This window comes from Pangasianodon hypophthalmus, chromosome 9 (assembly GCF_027358585.1).
Source record: "Pangasianodon hypophthalmus isolate fPanHyp1 chromosome 9, fPanHyp1.pri, whole genome shotgun sequence".
NCBI lineage: Eukaryota > Metazoa > Chordata > Actinopteri > Siluriformes > Pangasiidae > Pangasianodon > Pangasianodon hypophthalmus.
Genome location: NC_069718.1, coordinates 17,018,437 through 17,040,310, shown reverse-complemented (window position 1 = coordinate 17,040,310; position 21,874 = coordinate 17,018,437). Strand labels below are relative to the sequence as shown.

The following is a 21,874-nucleotide window of genomic DNA, read 5'->3' as shown; positions in this document are numbered from 1 at the left end:
CCACTCTTCTGGGAAGGCTTTGCACTAGATTTTGGAGCGTGGCTGTGGGGATTTGTGTCCATTCAGGAACAAGAGCATTAGTGAGGTCAGGCACTGATGTCAGGTGAGGACGTCTGGGGTGCAGTCGATGTTCCAGTTCTTCCCAGAGGTGTTCAGTGGGGTTGAGGTCAGTGCTCTGTGCAGGACACTCCAGTTCTTCCACTCCAACCTTCACACACTATGTCTTCATGGAGCTCGCTTTGTGCACAGGGGCATTGTCATGCTGGAACAGGTTTGGGCCTCTTAGTTCCAGGGAAGTGAAATTGTAATGCTACAACATAGACAATTGTGTACTTCCAGTTTTTTGTGGTAACAGGTTGAGGAAGAACTACATATGTGTGTGATGGTCAGGTGTCCACAAACTTTTGTCCATATAGTGTATGTATGTGTGTATGTGTGTATGTGTGTATGTTCAAGGTTCAAGGTTCTTTGTTTGTCACATACATATTACATACATGTGATATATTAATGTAGTGAAATGTTTTTTCTTAGTGCCTTGTCCCACATTGCAACAGTGATGCTTAATAAAACAGAATACAATAAAAGCAGAATACAATGAATAAACTAGAAAAATAAAATAGAATAGAATTTAGTAGATAAATATACATTATATGTAAAAATATGTTTAGCAGCTTTTGGAGGAGTGTAGTGTGCAAAAAAATTGAGTGCAAGAGTTTTTGTTTGTCCATAGTGCAACTGTTTGTGTTTGTGTGTCTGTGTCCGTGTGTGAGGTAGACTAATATGCAGAATTCTCAAGTGACCTCATTCAGTAGCAACGTTTTTTGTGAATCCATTTATTTCTGTAAAGCTGCTTTGTGATAATGTCCATCGTTAAAAGCGCTATACAAATAAAATTGAATTGAATTGAATAGAAACTCCTCCCGAGTCTCTCTGCGTTGTATGTATGTGTGTGTATGTATGCATGCATGTGTGTGTGTGTGTGTGTATGTATGCATGTGTGTATTTATGTATGCATGTGTGTGTGTGTGTGTGTGTGTGTGTGTATGTATGTATGTATGCATGTGTGTGTGTGTGTGTGTGTGTGTGTATGTATGTATGCATGTGTGTGTGTGTGTGTGTGCATGTGTGTGTGTGTGTATGTATGTATGCATGTGTGTGTGTGTGTGTGTGTGTGTGTATGTATGTATGCATGTGTGTGTATGTATGTATGCATGTGTGTGTGTGTGTGTGTATGTATGTATGTATGCATGTGTGTGTGTGTGTGTGTGGGTGTGTGTGTGTATGTATGTATGCATTTGTGTATGTAGGTATGTGTATGTGTGTGTGTGTGTGTGTGTGTGTGTGTGTGTATATGTATGTATGCATGTGTGTATGTATGTATGTATGTGTGTGTATGTATGTATGCATGTGTGTGTGTGTGTGTGTGTGTGTGTGTGTATGTATGTACGCATGTGTGTGTATGTATGTATGTATGTATGTGTGTGTGTGTGTGTGTGTATATGTATGCATGTGTGTATGTATGTATGAGTGTGTATGTGTGTATGCATGTGTGTATGCGTGTGTGTGTGTGTGTGTGTGTGTGTGTATGTATGTATGCATGTGTGTGTGTGTGTGTGTGTGTGTGTGTATGTATGTATGCATGTGTGTATATATATGTATGTATGTATTCCTCCTGCCCTGATGACACACGCCCCCTAGCGTCTCCTCAGTGTAACTTGTCCCCCTGTCCTGCGCGGTGGCTCTGCTCTGAGCACGGGCAGTGTGCGCGGCTGTGGACAGCAGTGGGTGCTGAAACAGGAGTGAGTGTGAGTAATCCTACAGGCTATTCTGCTATTCATGAACCTCTTCACTCGAGTAGGGGAGGATCGCGGATCACCTTGCACTCAAGTATTTATGGAGAGTGCTATTGGCATTACAAACATCCATAAGTAAGCCGGAGGTCTGCAATTCTATGCGCGGTCACGCTTTTCTCCGTCTGGCCACACTGTATACATGCCATAAATGCCTAGAAAAGCCAGGACTCCTCCAACTCCGAATGTGATGCATCTGTACGACAGGAAAATCACTCGACTAAGATGGGTAATAAGCAGACGATATTTACTGATGAACAGCTAGACGCCTACCAGGTAAGAGACTTGTCGGTATATTCAGCTCTTCCCATCAATAATCTTACACACAGACCTCATAGCCTACAGAACAGCTGACAACTGCAGAAATCAAGGGAACCATACAGCAAGTTTGCATGTGTTACAGAGCTTATATAGGCTATTCATGGAAACATAAACTAATCAGAGTGCTACAGAAGGTTAAAATCTCTCTTACTTGTTAGTGCTGTTAGGATGTTGCCTATAGGCTGCTGTACTGTATACTACTGCTGCAGGATGCTCAGGAGCTGTAAAATGGAGACACAAAACTTACACCACATGTATCTCTTTCCCAACCTGTGCCTTACCAATTTGCTCTTTTACTTTTGGCATATAGCATTATCCGGATCTTGGCAATGCAATCTCAAAAATAGCTAGTGAAAAGCTCTTTCAATCTATCCAAAACAAATACTAGATTAACCCTTACTCTGCATAGAAAAATATGTATTAATATTCATCATCATAACAAGCTGAATGATCTGGATTTGTTGGCTCTCACTCTTTAATTTAAAATTCCAAACAGTTCTGATCAGTATATGATTACACCCTTTTTCTCAACAATAAGGCTATCTTTTTAGATTGGAAGGCAAAAATTGTGAAGGATTTCATTGAGCAATTCCTGCAGCACAAGATGCTCCTCTAAGCTTTGGCCAATGCGTAGCTCGCACTACCATCATGTTCATTCGGCATTTCATCTAAAGCACCCAGCAAACTGAAAAAAAAGAGAGAAAAAAAAGGGCCAAGGTTAAAGCTTGATGTTTTGGAATGTGAGTTACCCAGGAAAATGCTGCGAACTGAAAACTAGGCTACCTGAACATGTGAATCTAGTGCTCACTATGATTGTTTGTGCTGAATTAAATTTTTTAACCAGCTAAAAGGTAGCCATTTTTACGTGCTTCAACCTTACTCACAGCATAACACAAGAACGAGTAGTCTCTTCTTATGGGTTTTTAGTTCTTCATGGGTTTCTGCTTTGGTTTTGTTTATTTATCCTGTTAATCCTAGAATCACTGAATTGCGCAATACTATGGAAATGTAGATATCCCAAACCACTTACTTTTAAATAGGTGGTGTACTATTGTGACTTACTATGTAGTACACTTAGGAAAACGTTCTTCAGTGGTGCCGTGGATAAACATGCTTACTTTCCAAAAAAAAAAAAAAACAACCCTAGATATAAAAGGCACTAGATATAAAAATGTATCCTTTTTCTTTTAATGGTGTATGGTAGTTTACCATTTAATATGGTAGCATAAAGTTTGGGACAGTGCCATAATTTTAGTGACCCATCTAGTTTGTCTTCTCCTTGTATGAACCTGGAAGAAATCCAGTTAATAATTAATATGTAGCTAATCTATGAGGATTGTCTTTCAGTTTGTACAGTCATACTGGTAACTTCTGCAAATTTATCACCACTGGTTACTGGAATAATAAAGGTCTAAAGTGGAAATCAAGACCACGGGGTGAGGAAATGATCCAGTTGGTTTCATACAGGAGACATACATGTGAAAATACTTTAATGACATCTATGATTACTGAATGACATCTGCAGTTCTTAAAAACATGCCTAAAAAAATAAATCACCTTTTGAAAGTTCTCCATTTATCTTAACCTACTTTTAAATAAAACACTGAGCCAGAAATGAGCACTCACATCCTTCATGCTCTGTAATTAACACCACCTAGTACTTGGACTAGTAGAGCATGACCATTTGGCTGAAAGAAAGATTCGTCTAATCAGCCAAGTCATACTCACATCACCATTAGTCACACCAGCATGACACAGGTTTCTACCACTTCTGTTTGGAGATATCCTAACTTTTTTGTTCCATACTTAGAAACCAGCTATTCAGATATTTTTTATGAATGGGCAATTTTTTTGAGTTACCATATATAACTATTTATACTACAGTGCTGTTGAATTCTCTACGGTGTTCATTTATTTTCTATAACAGCATGGATAAGTGCAGGTTTACATTAATGTACTCATTCTAATATGTTATTGTTCTCTAAGGGTAATAATTTACCTATAACAGCATGCCTCATCATAGTTTATTCCTTACCTGAAATACATTATTATATTACTCTATATGTGTGTATATAAAGGTATGATATTTATTAAGATAAAGATTTTCCCACCCTTCAAAGCCCAAGACAGGACTCAACCCTTTTTGATGAGAAGATATGCTGTTGGCCAAGAAACCATTTCTCTCATCTCCCAATATGTAATCATTACTAGATATGCAGACTGTGTTTTGGTAATAATTTACACACGGGACATCTATCCAGTGTGCTAATAATTCTTGCCTCTGTGGCCTTGCCTCACATTGCAGAGATCCAAGTCCCAATATTTCAGATTAATGAGCAATTAACAATATTTAAAGGCTAATGCCATAAATCTTTAAAGCACTCGCACAAGCATCTCCAATGATTTCTGGCATGGGTTTTTTAGCATTAGCCAAGTATGCAGGCAAATACAGGGTAAACATCATAAAGGAGAGATAAATTATTAGCTAATAAAACAGTCAGTACAAAGTATATAGGCAATATGCAGGCAATGCTATACTGAGCCACAGGGCTGGTAAGAGCAGTGCTGTGTGTTGTCTATGGCATACAAACAGATACAACCATACAGCCATGATAGAATTGCTGGGTTTCATGTGACATGGCCGTGATCGATGGCAGTTCTCAAGCACAGCATTATCAGCTGAGAGAAATGTTAAACCCTGCTGTGTTTAGGGATGACATGCTCAGAGGTAGTGAGCCCCAAGTGATCATTTGTGTGTTGTATGCTTAACTATTACAGATCAGATCAGATAAGGTTGTGTTCAGGACATTTCAGTGACAAGTCTTGTATCTGTTGAGAGTGTTTAATTTTATAAGATTTGTTTTGCTTCTGTTTTTGCAGGACTGCACCTTTTTTACACGCAAGGAAATCCTTCGGTAAGTTATGTGAAATTAAAGAGGATATTTATGGAACAAGTTTGGAATTGGGGATATTGTAATTACCAATGTTTCATTTTATATGACTATGCATGTATCCTGACTAGCAATTTTTTTTAGCATATTGCATTATCTTGTGTATTTATGAACAATAAAAATACAGACCTCTACTATGTGGTAAAACGAGTAGTTATGTTGCTACTGTCTCCTACTATATATCTGAGTATGTACTTTAAGTAGTAGTTGCAGCTGTGTTTTTTAGGCACAATTTGTGCAATCCATGAGGTCCAATCTCTGAAAAGTGACCAGCACAGGACAATCCAGATATGCAGATAACTGTTCATTCTCAAAACAATACCACTGATATGAGTGTGTGTAGTGCTAAAAGGAGGTTTTATCAGGCACAACTACTGTGATTTTTAAATCCTGTATAATCTGTTACCACTTTATTCACCTACCTTGATGACCAACCTTATAGGTGCACCGTCAGATTGGATAGCTCATTTTTTGTTTATACCGCATAATTTGTTTTATACCACAGCACTGATGAAATTTATATAAATGTGCTTGTCCTAATGTGTTATCATTTTAAAAACATGTGTAATTGTTGATACGGTAAAGTTTTCTTCAAGGAGTCTTTTTAAGGAGTTAGCATTTTTGGAAGGAGTCTCCAGCGTCAGTGCTTTGTAATAGTCAGAGATAAAATTGTTCCTTTACGTTTCCTGATAGTATTTACTTTGTAGTTTCTCAGTAATATGACATGCTGCATTTTTGTCTTATTAATTTCCAAACAGAGAAATAAAGAGAGGCTGGTGAGGGGACAACTGTTTCTAGCTGCTATAGCATAAGTGATAACAGGTTTAATGGATGCTCCACAATATTAAATGTAAATATTAATGGATAAAAAAGTGTGACATTGTTCTTTACTAAAAAAAAAAATATGGCATTGGCAAATTGCTGTGGTATAAAAAGAATAAAATATGTTGGGGCGTATAGCGGCATGTCCTGTTATGCTTTATTCCTTATTTAATTGTCTTCTAGCCCTTCATCAACCCTTCATCAGTTCCTTATGTTAGCATCACTGTTGACTATATATTTTTTTCACTCTTGGATGTTTGTTTACTCAGCACTGATCGTGAAGTGTTTAAAAACTGCAATGCTACACTAGTACCAGAGTCACACACACTATGTTAGTGTCAGTGCTAAGAATGATTTACTACCCAAATATTATCTTGTTAGTGGTAATCGCTTTCCAGTGATGGATGGGATAGAGGGAAGTGCATTTACATTTATTCATGTGGGACATGCTTTTATCCAAAGCCACTTGCAACTGAACTGAGCACTTGAGCGCTAAGAGCCTTGGTCAATGGCCCAGAAGTCGTTCTCTGGAGGTCATGGGATTTGAGCTCACAATCTTATCCCTGTCAGTAATTGTATATGTACAAAATGCACCTACAGTTTGGGCTCATTTAGACTGAAGTGCTTTATCTGAAGTAATACAGGCCTGTATACAGTATGTGCATACTCTCTGAAAAACAGATATTTATTTCAGATTTTGAGTCCACTAATAGTGTTTCTGCTTGACAGTAGAAGAATTACTGGTATAATACATTAGATCAATATGTCTTGCAGTGTAGAGCTGTGATCGATGGATTCTGATCCAAAAACTCACCAGTTGCTATACTTTCCTGAAGGCTGCTGTAAAGAAGCTGCCCTTATCATTGATGCCTACCTGAATTCAGACCATATGTGTCTTATTATCACAACGCCTACATTGTGGACATCCTCAGTTTCATACAATAAGGGTACACTGTAATGTAGGTGTTCACCTTGAATAGTCGAAAAGGCTTCCACAGTTCTATTTCTACAGGTAAATTGGAATTCGGGTTAATCAAAGAGTTAACGAAACCTTCAGATTTCATGTACAGAAATGGCAACACTGCTGTCTGCACCACACCCAAAAGTCTCCAGAAGCACTTTTTGTTTTAGACTGGGAATAACTATGTCCTAGTAACAGAGAGACAGAGAGATTACAACCTAGCCAACCACAATTTATAACCGCACTCTGCAAGAGTGTGATTATTTTTTTCTTTTTTCATGTGTCTCTATCAAAATCTTCCCCTCAGAAGACCTGGCAGCAAGCAGCAAAGCGTGTAATTGGTTGAACGGCTAATATGATATTGGCTCAGTTACAAGCCCTGCAAATACAAACTTTCACCAGTATCTCTGCACAGCTCTCTTTGTGCCTCTTTCAGGGTTTTGCTGACTGGGTGTAATGCAGGGTTTCTGGCCCATGTGCTGTTGAAACATAACCACTACATAACCACTTCAGGTGTAACTATCTGTTTTATACTGAGAACTGTCCTAGCTCTATCAGCAAGAATAACAGAAGCCATTTACACCGTTACTCTGTCAGCCCTGTTGGGGTGTGTGCATTTTGCTGTGGTGGTGTAGATTTATTGCAATTAACTACGGAGTTGTGAATTTTGAGTAGCACGTGTATTGTGTTGGTGATGTAAAGGTATCTGATCTCTAATCATGGACGTTGGGAGGTTAAGACATTTTTTGATTGAAACTATTCAAGCTATTAATGGATGAATTAACAGGTAATAATCTGTGAATTTAACAATATTAAACTAACACACAATTGTCATGTTGGTGAGTGTAGAATACCATACATAAAGGTAGCTTACAAATTAAAGAGAAAAAAACAACATAAAGTGTCTAAATAAATTGTTAGGGCACCACAAGCCACCAGAACAGCTTCAATGTGTATAGATTCTACAAACCTCTAGAACTGTCCTCGAGGAATGAACAAAATTCTTCCAAAAGATATTCCCCCCAGTTCACGTTTTGATTATGGTAGTGCAGCACGCTGTGTGACATTTATACGTATCTCCTGTGTCCAATATCTCCTGTGTTCATTTGGGTTGAGGTCTGGCTACTGTGAAGCCATAGCATATGATTTACATAATTTTCATCTTCATCAGACCATTCAGTGAGCCTTCATGCCCTGTGGATGTGGGTGGAGTCAGCGTGGAAGAGAGCACTCACATCAGGATAGAAATGTTTCGTGATAGGATAAAGGTGATCAGTCACAATAACTTTGTATTGATTTCCAGTGACTCTTCTCTCTAAAGAGACATGTAGACACAAACCATGGCAGCATGTTTTTCCTTTAATTTGTCACCCATCTCCTGGCCTATCGTCAGGAGATCACAAGTTTGAAGCACTGTCCCACAGCCTTCTGTGGCATGGAGCTAAGGAAGCAAAACAGGCTGAAATGGCTACAGATGAAGAACAAAACTGTTGCAATTTCACTTGGGAGCTTCAAAAAATGTAGATTTGCAAGGCAGTTTTTTAAAATACTGTCACTTTTACTCTTATATCTATGTTCAACTAACCAACACACCTGCAGTTCCAGGAAGTGACATGCGACAAGGTCTGAAATTTGTCAGTATTACAAATCAATAAAAAAGGGGGTTATTTCTTACCTTTTTAATCTTTATTTGCAATCAACCCCATTCCAGTTTTCTTGGCTACTATTATAATCTTTTCTATATGAGCAATATTTTATGGACACTATTTCTGAGAGAACAAAAACCTTCGGGTAATTTGGGTTTCTTGATTGTTTGATTGTATGTAGATATTGTTAACTTTGCCTTTTTACCTTCTTACCTCTGCTCTCTTATTGACTCGACAATATTTTTTGTCAGAGTTATTGACCAGGCCATATTTTACAGCATCCTTAAACAAGACGTTCATTAGTTATAGCCTCTGAGAGTTATAGCCTTTGGTGCTTCAGTCAGTTGTCAACAAACATTATGACACCATCTGAGACATGTTTTGAAATATTAAGTATGTTTTTAGGATTAAGTTTCTACATAATTCATTTCAGTATGTGGATTACATATTCCCATTCCCCTATGTATCAAATTAGCTGGTTCAGTAGAAGTGTGTGTTACTAGAAGCTTCTATAAATATGATATTGAGAAGAGCAGCACTGCTTTCGCTGAAACCCTTCACCCCTTGCATTGGTCTTCTCACCTAGGCAGGGATCACTTTGCAAGCCTCGCACCTGACCTGGAACCCAATCTTCTGATTATGGGCCGACAGCCAACCTCCCAACTCCCCATCCCCCACACAAGGCCTTTAGTCACCTATAAAAATTGCAACTGCCAACCTCATTCTTTTACGGCTGAACAGCAAAGATAGGACTATAAGAAGCAACAGCACAATGCTTGGTTCTGTTCCTGGCTATTCTAGATGCAACAAGAAGACATACAACAAATCGCTCCCGTTATTTTCTAATGTAATCGACATATGGCTCTCAGATTTCAGGATGTGCTGTTAATCCGGCTGTTGAAATATCAAGTTACTACTCAAAGAAATTAAAAGCAGGTACTGGGGGATGAGGCAGAGTGTAGGATTACAGTCAAATAAACCAATTACTGAGCTAGAACTGTGGTGCTTTGTTATTGTCTGAGTTACTGTCTGGACATAAACTAAAATGGTCATCTTTTGTCACTTCATGGCGGTTAAATGTTCCTGTCGTAATCATTATTACTCAGTAGGAGTTTGGATTTCAATTCTTATAATCATACAGTTACAGATACATTCTACATTAAAAGAAGTGCAGAAACTCAAAAATAGAAACCAATCATGTTTTGCAGGAAATGGAGACAAATTAATTCCTTTTAATGTTCTTCTCACATGGTTCTTCACTTTTATTCTTAAATGGCTCTTCACATGGTTCTACGCATTTATATTCACTTTTATATATGTCAGCCTTCTTTGTCACCACAATTGCTGTGTAAGTATTCATTTATTTTCATCACTTCTAGTTTAAGGACACCAAGCATGGCCTAGTTGGCCCAAGATGGCATTTCAAGTACTATGTGAGAGCAGATTTTGATGGGTCAGCATGAAGCTGCCATGTGAGCAAGGCTGCCATGATGCCTCACACACACAAGATTTTGCAAGTAGTGCACACACAGTAGCAGTTACAGGGCCTTTAATTGGAAGTGTGATGGACAGTTATATGGAGCCCGTCTGTAATGCAGACTTTAAAAAGCCCAGGCACAGACAAACAGATCAGCAGAGCTGAAGCCCCTGAACCACTGCAGATGCTGATAATGGATTTGCTTATTATTGGATGTTGTTTCTGCTTGTTTAGAGTTCCCTTCATCATGGGTAGATCATGAAAATCATCCTGATCGATAGTAGCAATACCACCCTGATGGAGAACCTGTAAGAGAAGATCTTAGATGATGTGATGTCACCAAGCATATTGTGCTAAAATTCCTGTATGAGTCAGTGACTTCATAACAACACATCACTGGTGACACAACACCAATGTGGTTTATTACACATAGCCACACCTTACTGACGTTGGCCCTGTATGTTTCAGCTCAAAATATCACATATTTTATGTTTTATTCTTTTAGATATTAATTTTTGCTAATTTTCAAGAAGGGTGCCAGTACCTGGAGGGCACTGTAACATTGTAATTCTTGGAGTTTGTTTCTGTTGTGTTGGATTGGTTCCTTGTGGGCGAGACACATCCACATTTCATTTTTTTTGGCTGGGAATTCTTTGGAATTGGAATTCATTTTATTTATAGATAAGTTGTAAAATATAGGAACATTTTCCTCTTTCCATTCAAAAAACATGGCAGATACAAACTTGCACATTTAAACAATGCCATGAACTATAGACTGTAAATAGCCAAGGTGGCTTTCAAATAGTACACAAACAGTAGTGACATTTGCATTAAATGAGACAAATACTAGGGTAAAAGTAAAGTGAAATTTGGTGGCATAAGTTTGTGTTATGACGTTTTCTGTGCTATATTGCATTAGAACATCATGACAAGTGAATCTGTACCTCAGGGAACTTCATATATGATTAACTAAGTCAAATATATCAAATATATGTCAAAAATATATAACTGTCATTATTTTGCCTTAGATAATGCAATAGATGTTCATACAAATCTTATAAATAATACAAACTTAGCACTTTAGTGAAAAATTATTGTTATAACCTACTTGTGTCACGTTGATGTTATTACCACAAAGAACCATTAAGTAAAGTGTAAAGCCCTTTCAAAGAAATTTATTATCAAGTCTATTTGATAAAATTAACTGAAATAGTCCTTACTCAATATAGTCCATAACAGCAAGTGCACACACAATACACACACACACATACACACCTGCAGCACTGCATAAAATATATTCATCAGTTATATTAACACAAACATAAGCATACATCATTACATACATTTATCAGTGAGGGCTACTCCTGCCAAGGGGATAAAGCTCTTGCCAAAATGAGAATTTCTCCAAGTGAAGAATGGATGTGCTATTAGAATTAGTAGTAAGGATGCTGTGTGATATACAAGCTAAGTGCTTGCTTGTGAAAGAAAAACCTAGCATTTATTTGGTAGGGATGAGGGTAATGAGATGTTTAATATATTAGCTTCTAATGGCTACTAAAGCCTCAGCTTATTCTCCAGCACTAAGCCATTACAGGCTTTTATCTCCTGTCTTCAGAGTGCTGCATCACCTGCTGCTTTCAGTACTTCTCGCATGGAGCCGTTCACAAGGAGTATTGTCGTGCACCACTCTGGGGGACTGTGTGCAGCTCTGTCATGCTTTCATGTTTAACATACAGCTACTTTTATGCTCAGTATGTCTCCTAGGCACCATAATACTAGGTGATGGATATGTCATACACCACACCAAAACCTGATTGTCTTTGTGTATCATTGTGCAGTAGTTGTTGTTGTGGAGCTAATCCTAAGGAACCAAGTGAAAAAAGTAAACATAGTGTGCAATATCAATATCCCTTAGTAAGTTAATTTTCCCGTAGCTTTTACTATTCATTATAGTAGTTCTATCTCCCTAGCTCTTACGTAAGAAAAGACAAGCCTCATTTGATTCATTTGGGTGAATCATTCCTCTACAGTGACACTGAGATTAGGTTTCATAACAGGGCCAGTGGAGCACAGGAAACAAAATGGACAATCACCTCCCAACCTAATGGAGTCCTGTACTTTATGACCTTCATAAAACACACACTTCTTCCTGTCCGGCCGACACGCTAACACAGTGGTGACACTATTATGCAGGGTTAGGAAATGGTTATCACCAATCATTACAGGTTGCCATCTTCAGTGACCTGATTTGGGTCCAAATGTTGTCTTTAAGGCCACAGTTTCTCTCTCTCTCTCTCTCTCTCTCTCTCTCTCATAATGCTAATGTGACGGGAATTTTGTGTTAGATACGAAAGTAAAAGTTTCAATTTATAATTAAAGATAAACTGTCTCAATACTGTATATATGACACATTATCCATTTCAGTAACAGGATTTCAGAGGGTCAGACGTCATGGCACTGAATTGATGTTATTTTCTAGTTAGCCAAACTATTGTGATGAACTTTAGTCATATGTAACCCTACTGGTTTGTTTCAGACATTTAGTTATGAAATTGTATGTTTTTCTAGATCAGCCTAGATTTACTATAAGTTTCTTAATCAAAACAAACCAGTGTTTTTTTATTCAGCTCTTGTTTCTTGTGTGTGATGTTAGGGTGTATGTGTGTGTGCTTGCTTGCACTCGTATCTTTCCAGTATTGATTTTTATGAACATCTTTGTGCCAATGTATTCTCATTAAAGTTGGAGCCTCTCTCTTTTGCTAGTTGCCATGCTCAGACTGAGTCATCAGTCCACAGCTCTCTGGAAGTGCTCCAAGACTCTATGTGTGAGCAAATGGACAAAATAGCCTTGTGAAATCTGCCTCTTTTGCCAATCACATTATTACATTCCCCCTCGGCCAGTAAAATATTACATTAAGTTTGGGTCATTGATAATTGAATTTCTCAAATGTATGAGAAGTGCATTTTTCACAGCTCTCCATGAGACATCTGCTTCTAAATCTAAATCATAGCTGATACTGTATATACAGCATCAGAAGATCAATCATTTGTATAGACATCTTGTATATTGCTATGGATTGTGCCATTCTTGAGCACATTACTGCTGTAAGAAATCAATTATCTGCTTATAATGATTAGAAAGATGCTGCAATTTATCAGACTCAGTTGATTAACATCCAGGACATGTTCCTGTAAAATATTACTGGCCGAGAAACATGGCCCTGTGCATATGTGTTAACCTGATGTGCAGATATTTTATGATAAATTATTACAGTTTCAGGCTTAATGTTTGGCAGAAAGTGTAATTTATATGGAAGCAATGAACTTAGTAGTAACTTGTTGTTCTCTTTCCAGGTTACATGGAAGATACCATGAACTGGCTCCGCATTTAGTTCCCATGGATTACACAAATGATCCTGATGTTAAAGTCCCTTTAAGCCTCATAGTCAATATGCCAGAGTTGAAGGTAATACTACTTTTAACACCACAACATCCAATGATGTATTAGAATTAAGTATTAGTACTCCAAACATTTGTTCAATGATCCAGACTACACCTTAAATTTGATATCAAATCAAACGGACACTTGATTTTATAGTATGAAACTGGATCCTAATGGAAAAACTTGTGTTGTTGTTTTGATGATATTGCACAGCACGTAAGAGGAAGGGCAGTTTGCACCACTGAGCTTATAACAGTTAAGTTAACACGCCATGAAATGATGCCGTGTCAGCATATTACGTTAGCACTTTTGGTTGTAAACAAGCATATGCTTAATCTTGAACTTGAGAATTCAGTGCAAAGCTTGTTTAGTTGCAAAGGTTGTGAGTAGATTCTCCTAGCAATCTAAGCAATAACAAGTCATAAAATAAGTATTTAATGGTTCAGCTTATGTGTGTCACGAGAGACCAACTCGTTAAAAAGCATTATTCCACAGTGCTGTTGAATTTTTGAATCTGATTGGTCAGAAGGTGTCAATTAATTTTCTATAGCAGCAGGTCTGGCAATAGTTCCAGCTGTAATTCAAACTGCAGGTTTATATTAATGTGCCTGTTCTAATATGTTATAGTTTCTGTAGTAACTCACTGGGGACTCGTATGGACGATACTCTACATAATGTAAGCATAATACTAAAAATTAATTTAAAAATGTGTTGTTGGTGAAGGTTTCTGTAAGGAGATGTTTATTTAACATTTATGAAAGGAGTGCCCAGTGTCAGAGCTTTGTTTGCAGGCATTCCTCAATATGTAACTATAAACAGTTGCAAGTATGAAGTGTCATTCTTATAATAAAAGAAATATTGTAATTGTTGACAAATATGTTATAAGAGGAGTAAAACACTTCGGGACGTACTGTCATAAGAAAATAAGGACCACACTATTAAAATTTTTTTTAATAGTAGTACACCTTGTTGTGTTTTATTCCTTACTTATTACTTATGTCTCTTAAAAAATAAATTTATTTTTATAAGTTAATCTACATTAATACTATAAGTTGCACAATGCCTAGCTGTTTGTCCCAACTTTATGACACAAAGCTTTTGACAGAATTTAGCTTTGTGTCATACAAAATGTAAAGAGTACAGTCTATATTCACAATTAGTTATTTACTAGACAATTTATACCAAAGAGACTTTGGTTTAATTAGGCAACGATGGAGTCAACACTAGTGTACTTTAGGATTAACTGTCTTACAAAAAATATTATTAGCATTTCCTGCATCAGACCTGATCTCTGACTCTCTAGTGAGCTCTTCCTGATCAGGCAGGATGACCATAATGTGTCCTTGCTGGTGATGTAATTGTTCCTTCCTGTAAATATGTCGTGTGGTTAGTGGGGCTGTAAACCCCCTCACAGAGGTGGCCCATACTGAAGAAGACCGTTCAAACTGGAATTGATGAGCCTCTGACAGCACACAGCCTCCAAAAGTCTTCTTAGACTTCATAAACGTAAATCTCTGTCCACACTCAGTCCAAGGCTGGCTGCTAATTAGCCTTTCATGTTCAAGTGATCTGATTCACCACACATCACTAAGCCTGAGTGCTTTTTACGTCACTGTTGTTCCCCTACAGAATGCCCTTTCTCTGATCCAGGATCAACAACCCCTAATCAGATCTTGTATATTCTAAGGGAAACAAAAGGCTCATATCAAGGCAATTGACTGCTTTCACTGCTTTCTCTGAATGGCCTCAGACTGTCCAGGTTGCATGTTCCTTCTAGGGAACATTTTCTCCTCATATTAATGTATGTAAAAGACAAAATTAGTTGTGTTTTTCATAGAAATGTGCCAATATTACATTTTCAAATTGCAGTCAGTGCGTAACTCTTTATCATAATGCACAATGTCATGTGTTAAAAGGATTGTCATTTATCAAAACACCTACTAACTAGCAATGTACATAAAGTGATTGCCAGATTGTGTTGCATTAGCCTGCTAATGAAACCATGGGAACAGCTTCTGGAAATCACGTAAGACAGCAGCTGACTTGTACGTCAGCTTTGTCTACTGTATCTTTTAAAATTTCATGACACTCTCATATGAGTAACAGAATTATTGAATTGCAAAAGGAGTGTCCCAATGGCACACAAGAGTAGGGTCCATAGCATCCAACTAAAATTGTTTTGTCATCAATGTACATTGTAATACTGATTATACCAGAGCACCATTGAATTCTGCTTAGAAGGTGTTGATTGTTTTTCTGTAACAGCACAGCTCTGACAGTAGTGCTGACTGAAAGGCAAATCACAGGTTTATATTAATGTCTTCATTCTAATACATTATTGTTTCTATAATAACAACCTACACAGGACTCGCATAGTGGATGTTCCATATAAATGGAATAAAAAATGTGTGTAATTGTTAATATGATAAGCTTTCCGTAAGGACACATCTACTTATTTTTTTAGCATTTTTGGGAGTAGTCTCCAGTGTCAGCACTTCAGAGGTCAGTGTCAGAGGTAAAGCTGTAACTATGTTCTCCAACAAGGGAAAGTATTCAGGATGGAGGTTATTGTGGTTTCTTGGTAACAGGAAAAGGCGTGTGTGTTTTTTTTATCTTATTAACCTCAAGAGAAAGAAAAAAGAAAGCCTGGTGAGGGAAAGAATGTTTATAGCTGTTATAAAGTAAGTGACTTGTTTCATGGATGTAACTATTAAATTAAATGTAACTGTAAAAATATAAGTATAAAAGTATGTTCTGTAGTAATATTTTAAAAATGTTACTGTTGACAAATTGCTGTGGGAATTACAGAAATAAAACTCATCAGGACATTCTGTTATAGGAAAATAATCTACTTCCCATTGCCCACATCACACCGCCCTGTCACTGATTATGTTCCTATCACAGCATGGCCAAGTTGTGTTTTATTCCTTACTTATCGGCACATGTCTGATTGGGAATGTGGGCCACACACCTATTGATCTTATATCACAGGACATGACAAATGAATGGCTGGCATTTTGAGTGCAGGAACAGTACAGAGTTAGCCATGCACAGACTCAAACACAGTGTGCTATAACATTGCGCCAGAGCTCAGACTATAGCCTTGGCCTCTCTTTGTTGTGCTCATAGCACTGTTGAGTCAGCTGCTTGTTGGGGCATAAAAAATTCCTGGTAGCCATTGGAAAGTTCACTGGGTGAGAAATATATAGGCCCTAGCATGGAGAGTCAGCCTTTTTCCTTTATGCATGTGTCTCACTCAGCAGAACAGGCACTTATGCCTCCACTTGCGAGTGGTACATACAATAACACTAACATTTCAAACTCAAGGTTTAGCATCCATTATCCTGCAGTGACTAATGTCTTACTTCAATGCTCTTACACCTTGCCTGTCCTTTATCCTTTCTGTGCTTGATTTAATGCACTCTTGTAATCCATCTGCGTTGCACAGGAAAATCCATTCCGTGACAGGATTGTGGAGTCCTTCTCCGAGGACGGCTTGGGGAACCTCAGCTTCAACGACTTTGTCGACATGTTCTCAGTTCTGAGTGAAATGGCCCCCCGAGAGCTAAAGGCCATTTATGCTTTTAAAATATATGGTAACAGAGCCTCTTTTCATTAGCACACATAAATTTCATAATGTCTCCTTACAACAGTTTAAGTGCTCCAGGGTTGTGGCTTTAGTGGGCCTAATAATCTGTAATGTATTTCACATTCTTCATAATGATACTGTAACTTTATAATATTCCAACAAAATACAATCATTAACTTCATATTCCCTATGGTGCATCATTTGCAGATTTCAATGTGGATAATTATATCTGTAAGGAGGACCTTGAAAAGACTCTGAACAAGCTGACGAAGGAGGAGCTGACTCCTGAGGAGGTGAACTTGGTGTGTGAGAAGGCGATTGAGGAGGCTGACTTGGATGGAGACAGCAAGCTTTCCTTCTCTGACTTTGAAAACATGATTTCCAGGGCTCCTGACTTTTTAAGGTACAGAATTATGTGCATGAGAGAAAACAGCCTAAGATTTGGCACAGGTCACGTGTAGTTTTTCAGTCATTTTGCTGTTTTGTGGAGTTTTGTGGGTGTCACTAAATGCAAATCAGTTGTGCCATGAACACGCTTTGTAATTTATGGGTGATCGACATATGCGTGTGAGTATGTATTGTTGAAACTTTTGTAAATCTGGCTGGAATTTTTGTTTAGTTAGCCTTTGAAAACATTAACACACAACTATACTAAAGATTGATAAATGAGTCCATTGTTGAGTGAAAAAGGTAGTATCCACCTATGTTAGGTAAGGTAGTATCTGACTATGTTAGACATCAGTTTTATAAATTATAATGAGAAGATTATTAAGAGATCAAGGTATCATTAGCAATGGGAGGAGTATATTAAGGTTGGGCCAGTGTCAGCTTGTGTATTTTTTTCTTATGACTTATGTATATGAATTTGAAAGAAATTCTACCACACCAAATTTGTATGACTTTGCATATTTCTTGTTTCTTGTTTAACTCAAATGTCAATAAACCACATGTGTATAACATCCATTAATGGTAACACAGGACAGAATCAATCTTTCTTGCCTTTTGTTCCTGTGTTTTATCCTCTTTTTAAAGCCTGTGTTGAATTTTTGCATGAAGCTCATTGTGCTTACACACTCTGAACTGTAAGCCCCTTTACTGTAATTCAGCTCTGATGTGTTCCAACGCTTTTTATGAGGCAGCCGTTCCTCTGCTGGACATTTACAAGCTCCACAGCTGTGCCCCACTGCCAGAGAGGGAATGGGAGTGACAGAAGTCTAGTATAGCATTGTTTATTGTTCTGCAGCTTAGAATGCTGCAAAGTGCGTACTTCTGCTTCTGATACGCAGGAACATCAAACTGCTTCAGAATAGCTTGAATATGGCAGTCCAAGCATGTCAGATAAAGCATCCTATTGCCGCAAATTAGAACAGAGAGAGAACGGCATGCGCTTGCAGGAATTGTCCATTCTGTCCACCTTTTCTGTCTTGAAAGCTTTTACAACAACGCCATTTTAGTGCTTCACACAGTGCCATATTCTCATTTTTCTTTTTTAAAATCCAAGGTCATTTGAATATAATAAGCCATTCTCAGTGCAAATGTAATCAAAAGCCATCTGTTCCTCTTCCCAGTTATTTTCAATTTGTCTTTCTATCCCATCATACCTGTCTTGTAGTCAGACATATGGATAATTGGAATCTTCTGAGTCAGCACTAATGGTGGTGGACTATATAGCTATAACTCAGAACATAGCACAAATTCATTCCAGTTTGTTTTTGTGTGTGTGTGTGTGTGTGCTGTTATCACTGTTCTGAATCAGAATACTGTCTTACTTTTGGCACTAAATGTCATATCACAGCTTTCTGATTTATTTGGGATCAAGTAGATTTCATGAAGAAAGTCTGGATAGGAGTAATTTGATGTGTAATTCCTTAATCTCTCTCTCTCTCTCTCTCTCTCTCACATGCAGCACCTTCCATATACGAATCTGAGAGGGCTTCTACTTCATCAACAGAGATTCTTTGGAGTCCCTGACTACAACTTGAATCCTTCTTGAAAAACCATGGACACATATATAGTGCATAGCAGTGCCTGTCCTCTACAGCTCTGAAGAGTTTTCTCTTGGTCCTATTCGAACAGCACTCACTTATTGGGGAAGCTGGATTCTGGCTCTGGAAATATTTCTTTTCTTTTTTTTCTGAGGAAGCACACTTTAGACTGAGGAATGCTGAGAAAATGCATGACTATTTTTCCTACTGGAAAGATTCTGCAGTTGGCTCAGATTCTCAGAGCGGAAGTAAAAATGCCTGGAGGTTGAACATCTGTGTGGGCATTTCTCATATCCATGTGGCGTTTGGGGAAGACTCCACTGGAATATGGACATATGGTGTTATGCTTGTTTCTTTGTCATACAATGTCCATGGCACCACTAAATACATCAGACACTCTCCTCCTGTTGTCTCCTCTCATTTAAAATTAGGAAAGGTGTGGTGGAGTGAAGGACAAAATAAAGAAGAGAGAAAATACAGGATGTAGAGATTGACAGGAGAGAGAGAGAGAGAGAGAGAGAGAGAGAGAATGAGGGCTAAAAGCACAGCACTGGCATCACAGTCAAAAAAGACAGTCTTATCTTTTATACAGCTATGCAATCTTTCTCCATGAAATGCATGAGTTGCATTCATTTTGCCCTCTGCTATAAATTGCTTTTGCTGTATCTGATTCTCTTAGTTGTCTTACTGCTTATAGGACTGGAGCATGACGACAATCATATCAAACTGTTCTCCAGTTGTACCAAGGGCTCTGTCATCTTTTCTTACATTCAGCCATTCAGAAACTATACATTTTTATTGTGCTCTTACATTCTCGTTTTGCTGTTTGAACCTGATGTGTGTTAGCGCCACCTCTTAATCTCTTAATGTCAACCCTTTTTTCAATGTAATAGAGGGCATTTGACTTAACTTTGAATAAAACGTTTTCTGCTGTTTGTTGACTGAGTGCATCTGTTTCATACTGCGGATTTCTTTTAAATCTTGTACAAGAACATAATAATGATATACCTCCTATTGGTATGCTGAATTTCTATAGCTTTAGTATTTTGTATTTACATATTATGTTAATAATTTCCCCATGCATCACTATATAGGTTTAACCACAAAATATTACCCTGCATAACAGGGTAATATTTTGACTAGCAACTAAATCCACTGTCACAAATGACTGTGAAAACATCTTATTGCTATTGACTAATGCATGCGTTTCTCTCTTTGGAACTTACCAGGCCTAAAGCCCCAGCTCCTACAGCTGACACCAGTGAGCGCTCCCAGTAGAGAACAGTTATTATTCCCCTGCACCTCCTGTTGTATAACCTGTAATGACTTTTTAAGTTGAATGAGATCGTTAGGAGCAGTGCTGCCTCAGCACCCAGAAGCATTATTATACTCACACACTGGAGTGCGGTAAATCTGAGCTCAGAGATGCACACGTAACTGTCCTTGGCTATATAAGCCAGACTGATGATTTATAGCCACTTCCTCCTCCCTGCTTGAAAGAACAGAGCTGAATGTGATTCAAAAGAAAACTGTGGGTTTTTACTTGGATTGGTAATAATGGATGTTTATTTGTGGAAAAAAGAAAATAGAAATGTGACCAAGAGGGTAAATAGTGGTGTGTTTTAACATGCAGTGAGTGCATGTGTGCTCCAGGTGGAGCCATTGCTGGGATTTTCATCGGGTTTGATGGATCATGTCATAAGATTCTGCTATGGTTCTGCATGGTACTATGTGCTACCAAAATGGAGTAATACATTCATTCATCCATCCATTCATTCATTCATTCATCCATTCATTCATTTATTCACATATCCATCTTCCATAACTACTTTATCTTGGTCAGGGTCACAGTGGATACTGGGAACACTGAGCGTGAGGCAAGAATACACCCTGGGTTGGACTCCAGTTCATTGCAACCAACATGGATTCATTAAAAGAACAGAACTTCTTGCTGTTCATATGATGAGTTTTGCAGTGTGTAATAACCACAACACAAGATATTAATAGAAACTTAACATGTAAAGCAATATATGGCCAAAAAGTATGGCCATATAGTGCGGTATAAATATAGTGTATGGCCACCCAGGAAGGGTTTTATTAAAACCTTTAAGGGTTTTTCTTAAAGGTGCTGGATGGAACCAGAACAACTAAGTGCATTTTAGTCTTAACAAACAAGATGTTGATTGGGAATATTGAGGGGAAAATACAATAAAGTTAACACTGATAAAACAGTACCAGAAACAGCGTGGAGTCAGAGTGTAGCAATGTGCACATATTAGAGGAAAGCAGCCCGTGTTAATATGCAGTTAATTCCTGCTGCAGTTACCTCCAGCTCCCTTTATGAGGCCTGTGTTAAAATCACGGGGGGAGGTAAGTGCTGATGATGCGGCTTCATTAATTGCGCTCCTCAGCCGGAGCAGCTGCTGATTTAGATCCCCCAATAGGATGACTTCTGTTCGAGTCTGATACAGTCACCAAGCCTGCTGGACTGTAAAGTAGCCATTAGCGCATTGATTCACCAGTCCGTAGTGCAAAGCAAGGCGTTAGTGACTCTCTCATACACACACTGTTCTCCATGTGCTGGTTTTGTCAAGCCTCTAATCCAATTTATGCATTGTGAAATGCCATGATAGCACCTCAGAAGAGCTGCATAATGTTGAGGTTTTAAAAGCAGCTCAATAGCACTCAGACCAGTGATCCTTTGATAAGTAAAGTTCCCTTTGTGGGTCAGTAGTGTTTAGTTTAAAAAAATCTTGTTTTTGTCCTGTCCTTCATTCTCTTGGTTGTAACAGAAATCAGTGAAAGATTCAATTAAAAAAAAAACAGCTTA

General features: G+C 38.1%; 1 protein-coding gene across 1 annotated transcript; it reads left to right on the top strand.

Annotated features, from left to right (window-relative positions):
• Positions 1 to 1,746: 1,746 nt before the first annotated feature.
• On the top strand, positions 1,747 to 19,977 carry cib2 (calcium and integrin binding family member 2). The gene is made up of 6 exons (XM_026919721.3): positions 1,747 to 2,126; positions 5,052 to 5,086; positions 13,383 to 13,494; positions 16,919 to 17,066; positions 17,267 to 17,462; positions 18,966 to 19,977. The coding sequence occupies exons 1-6, from the start codon at positions 2,076 to 2,078 to the stop codon at positions 18,985 to 18,987; spliced, it is 564 nt and encodes a 187-aa protein (XP_026775522.1). The 5' UTR covers positions 1,747 to 2,075; the 3' UTR covers positions 18,988 to 19,977.
• The last annotated feature ends 1,897 nt before the right edge of the window (positions 19,978 to 21,874 follow it).

Excerpts from the sequence above, each read along its gene's own strand:
- cib2 (XM_026919721.3), top strand. The coding sequence starts at position 2,076 with ATGGGTAATAAGCAGACGATATTTACTGATGAACAGCTAGACGCCTAC. Across the intron at positions 2,127-5,051 it reads AACAGCTAGACGCCTACCAG|GACTGCACCTTTTTTACACG; the intron begins GTAAGAGACTTG and ends CTGTTTTTGCAG. Across the intron at positions 17,067-17,266 it reads TTATGCTTTTAAAATATATG|ATTTCAATGTGGATAATTAT; the intron begins GTAACAGAGCCT and ends CATCATTTGCAG.